Source organism: Mus caroli, chromosome 1, assembly GCF_900094665.2.
Source record: "Mus caroli chromosome 1, CAROLI_EIJ_v1.1, whole genome shotgun sequence".
Classification (NCBI taxonomy): Eukaryota; Metazoa; Chordata; class Mammalia; order Rodentia; family Muridae; genus Mus; species Mus caroli.
The window spans coordinates 56761137-56773638 of NC_034570.1; the positions used below are offsets into that span (position 1 = coordinate 56761137).

The 12502-nt window shown below is 45.9% G+C and overlaps 1 protein-coding gene across 5 annotated transcripts in view; it reads left to right on the forward strand.

Annotated features, from left to right (window-relative positions):
* Window positions 1–12502, forward strand: part of Nrp2 (neuropilin 2) — a 113328-nt gene that overhangs the window by 29321 nt on the left and 71505 nt on the right. For all 5 annotated transcript variants that reach the window (XM_021168306.1, XM_021168222.2, XM_021167901.2 and 2 more), the window contains exons 3-4: window positions 6146–6327; window positions 12041–12271. In XM_021168306.1, coding sequence (XP_021023965.1) covers window positions 6146–6327; window positions 12041–12271 — 413 coding nt within the window. The remainder of the gene's footprint in view (window positions 1–6145; window positions 6328–12040; window positions 12272–12502) is intronic.

Here is a 12502-nt window from a genome sequence, read left to right on the forward strand (position 1 = left end):
CAATGGAAGTGAGAAATGCAAGGAAATGAGATATACTTCTTTAAAAAGAGATAATCTGACAGCACGCCAATTTCTCTGTAAGGGCTGGACCCAAGAAGCAGGTGGCCTGGCTCTGGGCCTGTGTTTCCCAGAGACCTCAACATTGTGCAGACCCGCCCTGCAGCCTCCGTGTGTCTCAGGCGGCTTCTTTGTTGGGAGGTTTTTGGGAGCTGCAAGCGACTGTAATGGCATTTCCTCGCATTTTCCCTGCAGGTTTTAATGTAAGGATTAATAAGACAGTGTTTGTAGCTGTCTTTGAGCTTCCTGGAAGAAAGGCACTCCGGGAGGTGGTAAATTCTCTGGCCTGGATAATCCACTCATGAAATATGGAACTTTGAAAGTGTGAGAAAAATCTCCAATCACTTTGACAGCATTTTAATTATAGTTGATTTGTTTGCCGCTAATAGTGAAAATGCTGTCAGCAGGTTTTGAGATGTTTCTTCTCCACAAAATGTTATATTTCATGGCTTTGTGTCACGAAGCAACATTTAGGTTTTCACATACAACCAGAATAGCTCAGTGGATGTGTTGGGGCGCAAAGGCAGAAGGTACAGCAGGGACCGACCCATCACCCCAGTTGAAAAGCATCATCCCAACACGCAACGCCAACTGCAAATCCAGGCTTCATTTATTCCCTCAATACACAGTGATCACTGCCTATGCCAAGGACCCCAAAATATCTCAAATCTACCAAGGAAGAGCCAAGTCTGGCCTCATCCTGCTTCCTCTGTAGTACAAGAGACAGGGCTAAGCAATTATCAAGTGTACAGGCTCACCCTCCCCAGAACGGGAGGAACAAATGAGGGGATGCCACCTGACCAAGAAAGACAGGAGAGGCCTTGGGAATGGCGTCTGCACTTAAGCCCAAAAGATTGGAACCAGCCATGGACGGAGCTAAGGAGTATGAGAGACTCGAGAAAGAACCAGGGCAAGGGCCCAGGGGTTGAGGAAGCTCTCAGTCTATGTCACAACCATCTGTGGAGCAAGCAACATGATGTGAGGCAGGGCTCATCTGCCAAAGAGTGGTTTCTTGGGGTGCAGGCATTCCGATGTATAGACCCAAATCCTGAGGTTGGGGATAATGTCCTTATAGGGACCTAAGGATTGTGCCTTAGGCATAAAACCTGATCCTCACAAACATATGTGCACCCAGAAAGGCAGCCAAGACCCAGGCTAGACCTTAAACTGCTCTAAACAAGGGCCTTAGCCAGGGGGAGCCTTCCGCACCATCAGCAGTAGCCAGCCTAGTCTGGGTGACCTATTGGGACAGAGAGATATGGACACAGAGTTCTTCCATGTTTTCCATGTGATGGGAGGGAGATATGGCATCTCTCTCTCTCTCTCTCTCTCTTTCTCTCTCTCTCCCCCTCCCTCCCTCGCCCCCCCCCACTCAGAACATTAATTCCACTGCCCATATTTTGATGCCAATTCCTGCCTCCCCCATCCCCAATGTGGATTTGGGGGGAAAAATAAAGACTTTGAAGCTGAGAGAGTGGAAGAAGCATTCTCCAGACACCCGCTGCCAGTGCAGATGTCACAAGCTGTGAGTTACAGGAAAGAAAGTACTCAGGGACCGACCGACCGTCTGAGCGAGACAACAAGAATGAGCTAAAGATGGCCACTTTGACTCAGGGGAAGAAAATAAATAACTAAAATACGAAGAGGTAGTGTGAAAGCTTCGAAAGGAATTTTTTCATTTGTGAGAGATTACGAATAATGAAATGCAAACACTGTAGTTAATATGTCTGTTAGCTGCCTCGTGCTGGCTTCTGGGAGGCAGTCATAGGCTGGGAAAGAGGGTAACTTTCAAGTTATCCAGTTTCACTGTCCTTGGGGTGAAGCTCGAGTCTGCACCCCAGACTTCTGGATCAAACAAACACTGGAGATCCAAGGCTGCATGCAAAGCCTGCGTTTATTCCAAAGCCACAAACTTCCTGAGCCTCCTCCGAGCCCTTCCCAAATGAACCTGACAACGCTGAAGTTTCTAAGGAGATTTGCTCCAGCTGCAGCAAATCCCTAATAATAAAAAACTTCCCCAAATGAGTCTATCACACAGGAGGTAAATGAGACATTGTACATGAAGCCAGCGAGTCACTGGGACTGTGCCCTTTCTATCAAAAGCCCTTCTAGAAGGCCACATGGTGAGGTGGGACTCGTCCACAGGGTGCAGCCAGGACCCTGGAGGGAGAACAAACTTGCATGCCAACTTGTAACTCCTGGTCTTGTCTCCCTCAAGCATGCGTGATAGAAAAACAAAAAAAAACAAAAAACAGTTTTCCTAAATTTAAGGACTGGTTATTTGTTTCACAAAGCGATTCGGGGAAGGGGGGTCCCCTTAACTAAAAAGCACAGAGAGAGTGTGACTCACTGGCTTGGAGGAACTTTTGTTCAATGTACACCACCTTCACTGGGTGTGTATAGATAAAGTAAACATGGGTTTGTTGCTGGCCAGGTTACCAAAAAGACATGGGGTCGGTGTGGTCACTGAGTGACCTGAGGCAAGCCCTTAGCAATGGCAGCTATGGCCTTTGTTGGTAGCCCTGCCTTCCTTCAGACCGATTCTGTCAATCATTCTTTAAATGACTCCAAAGGTGATTGGGCAGCCTGACAAAACCAGCCCACTTCTGAGGACTAGCCAGTGGCGTGGCAAGATCTCAGTATCCTTTGTAAATAGATAAATAAGTAAATAAAATGTAAAACACCAACATAAGCCACATATCAGGGTTTTTTAATTATATTTTTAAAATATTATTCATTGAGTATGATATCTGAAATACTATTCTTTTTATTTTGACATGTCATGACTCGTGTGGTTTTTGTTCTACATACTCTAGCTCAATGAGATGGATGGTAAAGTGATATTGGAAGAGAATCCACACCTATCTGCTAATTTTTGGGGGGGATTTTGTTTGGATTTTTTGAGACAGAATCCTGCATAGCCTAAACTGGCCTTGAACTCTGACCCTCCCGTTTCAGTCCCCAAGGGACAGGATTTTGGCAAGCACAGCTTGCCCATCCCAAATAAATCATAAGGATTGTTTTTCTCAGCGTTTCTACTTTGAAAACTTCAGGACTGCAGCTCTTTTTATGAATCTACTCTTATCGGAGGAAAGTGAACTTACAATAAGAATTCAGATAGCAGAAGAAAACAAAGAAAGTGGAGTTACCCTGTTGGTGATGTAGCTCTGCTAGCATCTTACATGTAGGGTTTTTTTTTTTCCAACTTCAGTTTTCTGGCTGCTTAGGCAAGAACATTCATGTGTACATTTTAAGATGGACTTTAAAAATCTGTTCTTTTTACATTAATAGTATATCCTGAACTTCTTTCCTATAAAGCCAAAAAAGTCCAGACCTGCCACACTGCTTCTCTGTAGCCACTGAATTCTTCGTTTTATAAATACACCAGAATTGATTTGCTCGCCCTCTGGAGTTGGATTTTTCAACATGATGCTATTTATAAGGGAAACATCTTCTCACTTTTCATATGCTTCTTAAAAAGCACTCATAACGATGTATATACATCCTCACACCACTCTCTGATTGTTTTCTTAGGGAAAAAAATATCCTAAGGTTCTGGCTTAAAGGCTACATACAGGATAACTTTGTCCCATTTTTGCCAAAAAAAAAAAAAAAAAGTACCTTCCGAATGTTTGAAGAGCTTCCATCTCCACAGTCACTGAATTCCTACTTACTCCTGGATCCCTGTCTCTTCAGAGAAGCATCATCTATGTGCATGGCTCAACCTCTTTGCCTCCAAAACGGGTGTGAGAATTTGACAAACCAGTTAGTTTCCTTAAGCACAAACTGAGTGCCAGACACTGTAGTAACTCTTTATGCAGATGAGGTTCAGTCATGCAAAGCTCCTAACTGAGGGAGAACACTCCTAATAGCTCTCTTTTACTGTTGTATCTTCATTTTAAAAGTATTTGTATGTAGTATGTGTGTGACTACATACACACACACACACACACACACACATGAAGGTGCTGGTGCCCCATAGTGCGTGTATGAAGTCAGAGTGCAATCATTGGGGGTCCGCTTTTGCCTTCTCCCTTGTTTGAGACAGGGTCTAGCTTGCTGCAAGCATCCCGGGCATCTCCTATCTCTACCTTTGGTCTCACAATAGGGGCAATGGGATCATAGACAGACGGTACTGTATCCTGACCTGGCTTCTGAGGCTTTTACTCAGGCCCTCATTCTTGTCTAGCAAGCTCATTCCTTCTAAGCTATCTCCTCAGACCTCTTTCCCCTGGGCTTTGAGGCTCAGAAAGGGTTAAAGCTTAATTTTTCTCAGTTCTTTTAGAAGGTTTTTAGTGGATGTATTCGCTAAATTTTATTTTCCCACTTTATTTTACAAATGTATATAGTCTGAGGAGTGAGGAGGGGCTGTTTGGTTTGTGTGCACGTGGCCGAACACAGCATTGCTCAGCTGACCGTGACTGCTGAGCGAGCAGGGTTTAACTCACAGTGGAAGGGCGCGGAGGGGCTTTCCAGGAGGGATGGGGAATTTCCCCTCAAACCAAGTGTCTTTTCACTTTTGTTTTGGAATTGAGGAAGCTTCATTTCAAAATCCGTCCTACCTCTCACACCAAAAACCTAAGCAGATCCCCCACCCTACCCTGGGGCCTTTCTAGTCTGGCTATCTCTCCGGAGCTCCGGAAGAAGCCCCTATCACACCATCTCCAGATCTCTCCAGGGATCCTGCACCAGTCTTTGGTTCAGGAGCCCATCCCTCCAGAACCTCAGGATAAACTAACTATACACCTTAACCTTCCTTTACAGACCTATTTATTCTGAAATGGCTGAGCCATCTGAAATACGGTTCCCAGAGGTTGAAGGGAAGCCTCGGGCCTTTCTAACTTACTCCAACCACCTGTGCAGACAGCCAGCTCCCACAGACCAGTATGACAAGAGCTGGAGGCCACATCCCAGGGAGGGCTACATTGTCAATCCCTTTCCTTGCCCACAAGGAAGAAATTTCCTATGTGTTATGTGTGCAGGTTGATGTAAACTACAGAGAGGGAGAGAAGAGATGGGGAGATGGATGGTTTTTGAAGAAATGTGTTTCTTCCTGTCTGAGAGGAAGGTTCCACTTCAGCTCTGTGATTTAAGTAGCAACTGGAAGCTTAGAAGGAGGGCACACAGGATCATTTGTTGGGCATGCACCCCAGCGGAAAACAACGTGTCTATCAGAAAGAAGAGGGACCTCTTCTTTTAATCAGTCTATGAACCTAGCCAAGGAAGGCTGTAAGACATCTATACCCATGCCAGGCCCAATGAACTCTGTCTGAAGGGAGCACAGGCTATAGCTTATGGGAGTCCAAGTAGCCCTAACTCTTAAAAGGCTACTAGTTGTGGGTATGCAGACACAGTCCCCAGGGAGACACCAGGCTTTGGGGGAAGTTTTTATTGCCTTATCTGATTTAGTGCTGATGCCTTTTGAAGTCCTGTTGACTAGACAGCGCCAGTGGGAACTTTGTAGGCGCATCTCAGGAAAGGAGGTGAACTACAGATGCGGAGACTGCCAATTAAAAGCAAGGGGACGGCCCAGGAGAAAACTGAAACAGGCTAAGAGACAGGAGAGCAAACACCTCTGAACTGTCCCCAGGGTCCTAGTCCCTGACATGTAATTTTTCATCCCATCTTCATGTCAGCACGCGGGAGCATCTATTTTTCTCCTCCTGTTCCATTGGAAAGACATTGGTGTTCAAAGCATTTCAGTAACTTGCAATGACTGAGTTAAAGGAGAGACAAAGATTTAGAGAGGTCACAATAGAAATAAAAAGGATGCTGCTGCCACCCAAGGGGGCAAAACAAAACAAGACAATGCTCGCTTTGAGACCCTGATGGAATGATGCAATTGCTCGCATGTGAACAAGAGATAAGGCCTCCCACCCATGCTTTCATTCACTATAGCTTGAACAAAGCAACTTCCTGTGACTGTATTTGTCTGTGTGCCAAAGCAAGTAGTGTCCTTTGTTGATCCGTCTGTAACACCTGAATGTCTATAAAAGACTAGGGAAAGCCCAAGGAGGATAAAGGTCCCTTTCCAGGTCTTCAGACTGTTCGTTCCTCATCTGGTCTCTTTTTTGCTGTCCCCACCTAGGTATGACTTCATTGAGATTCGGGATGGGGACAGTGAGTCAGCTGACCTCCTGGGCAAGCACTGTGGGAACATCGCCCCGCCCACCATCATCTCCTCAGGCTCTGTGTTATACATCAAGTTCACCTCAGACTACGCCCGGCAGGGGGCAGGTTTCTCTCTACGCTATGAGATCTTCAAAACAGGTAAGTGGGGTTGAGTAGAGGCCATAGATGGGTGTCTTAGGGGAGGTGGAACATAGAATGAAGCCTTGGTCGATGGATGATATCAGGTGGTGAGGGCTTCAGTCATCTGGCCCGACTATGGTGGCGGGTGAAGAGACACCTACAGTGAGCCTGGGGAGGTCTGAGGAGACTCTGGTAACGCCTTGATAATAAAAGGCAGGTCGAGCGACTTCCAATTTGAGGGGAGAGATGAAGCAGCAGCCTAAGAGAAGGAGCCCGGGGGTGTACATATAAGAACATCTCTTAGAAGAATTGGATTTTTGTGTTTTTTAAATCAAGCAGCTCTTCATGGTTGAACTTGGTTGAACTTCATCCTAACCTCTTCATGGTTTAATGTTGTCTTTATTTGAAATTACATGGGGCTGGAGGATATAATCTTTTCATTGTTTAGGGTTTCTAAAGATCTCACAATGACCCTCATAATGGGGTCAGTCACTGCTTTTAAATTAAATTATGACTCCTAGACATTCCTCCTTGGCAATAGTTTACCACCCCTATATACTGAACTCCTATTTCCCATATGCTAGGGACTCAGACACCCTGAAAAGCTACTGAAAGTTAGTGGAAACCAGGGCAGAAAACATAACACTTCTTTGAGTTGACGGCTGGGTCCTATACATCTCATTAGGTGCTCTGGGCCTTTACAGGCAGGACTAACTTCTGAGTCTCAGTAGAGTAGTAGTTCTCATCTGAATGCCGTGTTAGGGCCACACTTCTGCTCTTCCAGTGATGTGCCCTCTGCCTCGTGCCAGTTCTCACTATGGCTAAGGAAGGGATGGCCCTGATTCTCCCTCACCATGCCCACTCAGGGCAATCTTCCCTCAGAAGATCTGCCTCCATATTTGCTTTCTTCCTTTAGGAGCCCAACTTCTGTAATTCCAACATAGAGTCTGATCCCAGGAGAAGTTGTCATTCGACCATTGAGAAACCCAAGTCTGGCTCCTGTTAAGTTCAGTGCAAGGGGAACTATCCGTAATATTGCTGCTGCTTTTTCATTAAACAGTTCTTGGAAGGAAGCGGTGGCTGTTGAACACACGTTTTATATCCACTCTGTCTAAGTATTTTGGACGTGTCTGCCTACAAAGGTAGACTCAAATGAAGAGGTGTGATCAGCAGGCAGAGTGTGGAGCCTATGCGCTCAGAGGGCAGAGACCTACAGATGGCCCATCTGCCATGCACTGTCATGTTTCTGGCCGTGGTAAACTCAGGAACTGATCTAGGTGCCCTGGGCTAGGGCTGCTATGAGCCCCCTGCGTAGCTGGATCCAGAACTCTTTGAGTCCCAGTGCGAGATGCAGATCATTACCGATGAACATCCTCTTCTAAGAATGTGAGAAGAAGAAGAAACGAGGCAGATTTCTTATCCTTGGCTTGTGGGAAAGACAAATAAACCCTCAAATAAACCCTCATCACACAGATCACTATCTGTATTTCTAGTGGCATCAAAAGGAAATTGTACGTGTATGTATGGCACAAGTCACGGTCACTATATTAAAAATGCAACTGAAGAGCGCTGAGCAAGGAATCTCAGGTGCCAAACTCCCCACTCAGCTCAACCACAGAAGAAAAGCAGCTCATGAAAGACCTTCTGGGGCCTTTAAGTTTATCTCTGGTCTCACGGTCCATATCTCAGTGCTCCCCACAGTATGGTACCTCATTCTCCAGAAAGGCCCAGGGAAAAAAAATCCCTCACACAAATTTGATAGGAGGGCATTAAAAGATATAACACACAAGAAAGATTCATGACACAGCCTGCTGTTTAGACGACATGCAGAAGTAGAATTTTAAAGAAGGCAGCAAGTCTGTGAAGAGCCTGAAAGAGTAGTGCCAGCTAAGATACATAGGTGACTTGAGCCTGGAGCAATGAGGCGGCTCACTGGAGTGAGGGGGATGACCACTGGAAGACATACTCTAGTGAGTGACAGACCCAAACCACAAGGCTGGGAGTGTGTGAAAGAAAGTCCAGGGCCCCCCTTGGGGTCATCAGGAAGAGTAGCTCTTGGTGTGAAAGTCACTCCTATAAATGCCTAGCACAGGAGTGCACAAGAGAGAGAAAGTCAAAACCAAGATGTCTCAGAAGGTATATAGTCTAGATAGGTGCCTTGCCTTGTGTCCCTATTTCTATGGTTACAGTCCTGTGAGAAAATACACAGTTTCCATCATCCACAGAACATGGAAGAAATGGGTGGACACACTGAAGAAACTCAAACAAACATAGCTGTGTTTGCCAGTCAGATTCATAAAAAGAAAGAGGGGAAACTGTAAACACAGATACGCAAACAGCCATACAGAAGGCTCTGGAAGCTTGCCTTTCTGCAGGCTCTGCTACAGAGTTACAGTGAGACACATGCACCCTCAGGCTGGGGCACACAGAGCATACGGCTGGAGTGAAAGGTCACGTCTACCCTAAAGGAAGGATAAAATGGCGTATATTTCACCAGGCTGTGTCACCTAGAAAAGGGTAAGCCAAGAAAAAGTTGCAAATCGAAACAATCTGAAGTCACCAAACCAGGAATAGAATAAGGAAAGAAATTTTTTTTTCAGAAGAACTTGAAAGATGGCATGGGAGTCACAATCAGTCGGAAGGGTTTGCTGCTTTTATCAGAAATTCAAAATCCAAATTTCTCTCCTGTCTCCAATACTCAGTGGTATTTCTGAAAGTGAAATTGTGGGACTTGCCCATGGGAAGAGGAATGTCCAGTATTTCGAGCCCCTAAGATAAAGGCCTGACATCGCCACCTTCGGTCAAGTCAAGCTTGACTTCTGATAGGCCGGTGTATTTTTGTTATCTTTGTATGGGTTAGGCTCCTCTTCCTCAACTTGCATGATGTAAACTATTCTGCATGCCAAAGCCCTTGGGAAGGAATGCTTTGCTCCAGCCCAGGCCCCACAACTTCAGTTTTGTGTTGTTCTGCTGTTTTATGAGCCAGAGCCTCACTCTGTAGCCCACGCTGTCCTAGAATTCAGTTCATAGTTCAGGCTTGCCTAGAACTCACGGTGGTCCTCCTGCCTCAGTTTCCTAGAATTACAGTGCTTGGATTTCAGGTATGAGCCACCACACTGGCTCAAACCTCCAGCGTCATCTTATCATCGAATCGACATCAATGTTTGTCAGCTGGGTATTTAAAAATTTTGTCCTTTTAACATGTTGCAGGAAAGGATTGTGAATTAGTCAGATTTCTGCAAGACTCTCAGTTTGCCTCCATTGCCAGGATCCCTTTTGACCTGGGGGTTGCCATTCAAGTGCCTTGACCATGGTGGGACTAGAGACAAATATATAATTTTATAAGATGCCTGATTTTTTTTCTGCTTGCAAAGGATAAAACAATAATGTCTTCTCACCACCCTCAAAACAAGCAAGAGAATGTATCTATTTCTCACCATGTATCAGACATGCACTGGTTTTGTTTGTTTTTTTGTTTGTTATTTGTTTGGCCTTGAGTACTTAATGTTGAAAATTCCCTTCCAGTTACATGCTAGACCCGATGATCCTGAAACAGAATGCTTTAGAATCTCACGTTCTCCAGGGCCCATATTAGGCTCTACACGTCCATTGTTCAAACACTTTGTTCCCCCACGGATGACAAGGATCAAAGATTCTATCATAAATTCCCAGCTCCCAAGGAGGCGCCGAGTCCCCGTGCCTTCTAAAGGGTTGACAATGGAGCCAGCTCTAGGAGGGAACTCTCCAGAGGCTAACTCTCAAGTCAGTTGTGAACAGAGACTTGATTCCCATCCAGCACTGTGTGAGGCGCCCTGTGTGTGCTGTGAAGAAATCTGCATAGCAGCCTTAAACTCTAACCTTTTCAAAATTCTTCTTGGCCCCCTGAAGACCAGCCAGCTGGCCTGGCTTTCCCAAATCACATCATCCCAGGCCACTGAGGAAGCCCTCAGGAGTTTGCTGCCTGATGGTAAACAAAGCTGAGGAAGCAGGGAGGGGCACCCCAGCCCATCCCACCCAAGCTAGCTGCCCACTGGCAAGGTTGAGACTTCCCTGCTGCCACTGTGCCATTGAGCGAAAAGCAAAGCCCCTGAGATGTGGCCCCTAGAGCTCCAAATAACCCAGGAAGGTTCTTTCTTGCTCCTGGTCCTCATCCCCTACACAACCCAAGGTGCAGCAAAGACAACGGAAGGAGGTAATCCATGGATATAGCTGTAGATGCTGGGAATTCCCTATGCCGCCTGAGCTACAGAAAGTTACGAGCCTACCCCAAATACACATATACCTGTTTGCATGGGACCTTCTCCAAGTTAGATATTTGCAGCTTTCCAGAAAGTCATCATGCATAGAGACTTGCAGAGGGCCCTGCTACAGGAGCCTCAGATAAAGATGTGGCCGCTGCAGGCTAAGATCGGCATATTGACAACCCATAGTTATATTTCAGTGTGATCCCCAGAGGGTACTTCCTGCCGGTAAACACCTGGTTTATTGAGTATTTCTGTGTTGTTTGTTGTTTTTGTTGTTGTTGTTTTCTTCATGCTTAGAGTGTCTATTATCCCCTTCGTAAATCCTGCTTCCTTTACTTATTTTAAAATCCAAACGTAGTGAATAAAAACTACTGTAATTGCCAGCATTTGCATCCACGTCATTAACTCATACTCATTCTTGCTCTTTGTATATGCTGGGTCTCTGTGCTTCCAGGCTCTGTTCCTGGCTCTGCCCAGAGCCAACAGTTGCTGGGTTTAAAGCACAAGGGCTCCTCTACTATGACTCCACCTCTGGGGTTGTGGTGGCTGTAATCCTCTCTGCTCCTGCTGCTGCTGCCCAAGCTTGTAGCAGGCTGCGATTGTGTGAGTGTGTGGCTTGTTTCATCAGGATGCATCCCAAGAAAGCTAACCCAAGAGCTTAGGAGGGAAACAAGGCCATCCCCACCACAAAGGCACCAGAAGCCTTCCAAATGTCAATACACTGCTGCATTTTTCCAGACTCACCACCCGAGCGGCCTTTAACATCCCCAACGCCCTGCTGTGATCCACCGGCTGAAAACCCTGATTGTTAATTGTCCCACCACTACAGAGCAGCCCGTTTAATCCAGTCAGGACATGAGGGAGGCTTTAGCTCCCCTTTGCCCCTCCCCTGAGGCACCTTGGAACTTGGAGGGAGAAGGGGCACTTAGCTGGCTAGGGTACAATAGAGGCTAGTGTTGAGGTCAGCAATAAATAAGGGATAACATTGTTTTCTCTGCTGGCAACCAGCAAGCCTTCCTTAAGGATTGAAATAACTTACATTCTGGAGTGAGCAGCTGAGTAATTGAGAAAGATCTCTCTCTCTCTCTCTCTCTCTCTCTCTCTCTCTCTCTCTCTCTCTCTCTCTCTCTCACACACACACACACACACACACACATACACACACATACACACACACACATATACACACACACACACTCCTCTTTACCTCTTACCCTCCAATCCCTCAACTGTTGCTCTTATTCTAATATTCAAAGCAATCAGCTGCACTGTCCTAATTTCTGTCCAAAAGGGAGGCTGGCTTGAGGACTTGAAACACAGAGGGCAAGGATGTGTTGCTCCAAGTGCCACTTGAGCAGAAATAAAAACCTTGTGAGTAAGGGGACCTAGACACAAACATTTAAATAACCCAAAGGCAGAGGAGAGAGCAGAGAAAGGCTACTCTCTAATAATCTCTCTCTGTCTCTGTCTCTGTCTCTCTCTCTCAGGCTCTGAAGATTGTTCCAAGAACTTTACAAGCCCCAATGGGACCATTGAATCTCCAGGGTTTCCAGAGAAGTATCCACACAATCTGGACTGTACCTTCACCATCCTGGCCAAACCCAGGATGGAGATCATCCTACAGTTCCTGACCTTTGACCTGGAGCATGACCCTCTACAAGTGGGGGAAGGAGACTGTAAATATGACTGGCTGGACATCTGGGATGGCATTCCACATGGTGAGTGAATGCTTATGCTCAGCTCGCTTTCTCCTTCTTATAAAGGCCAGGACTCTAACCTAGGGAATAGTAGCACCCAAAGTGGGCACATCTTCCCACTTCAATTAACCCAGTCAAGGTAATCCCCCAGAGATATGCCCAGACGACTGTCTCTAAGATGATTCTAAATTTCATCAAGTTGAAAACTGAGATTAACCATTAGAGATTGCAAAACTATAAGTGTTGTTCCTT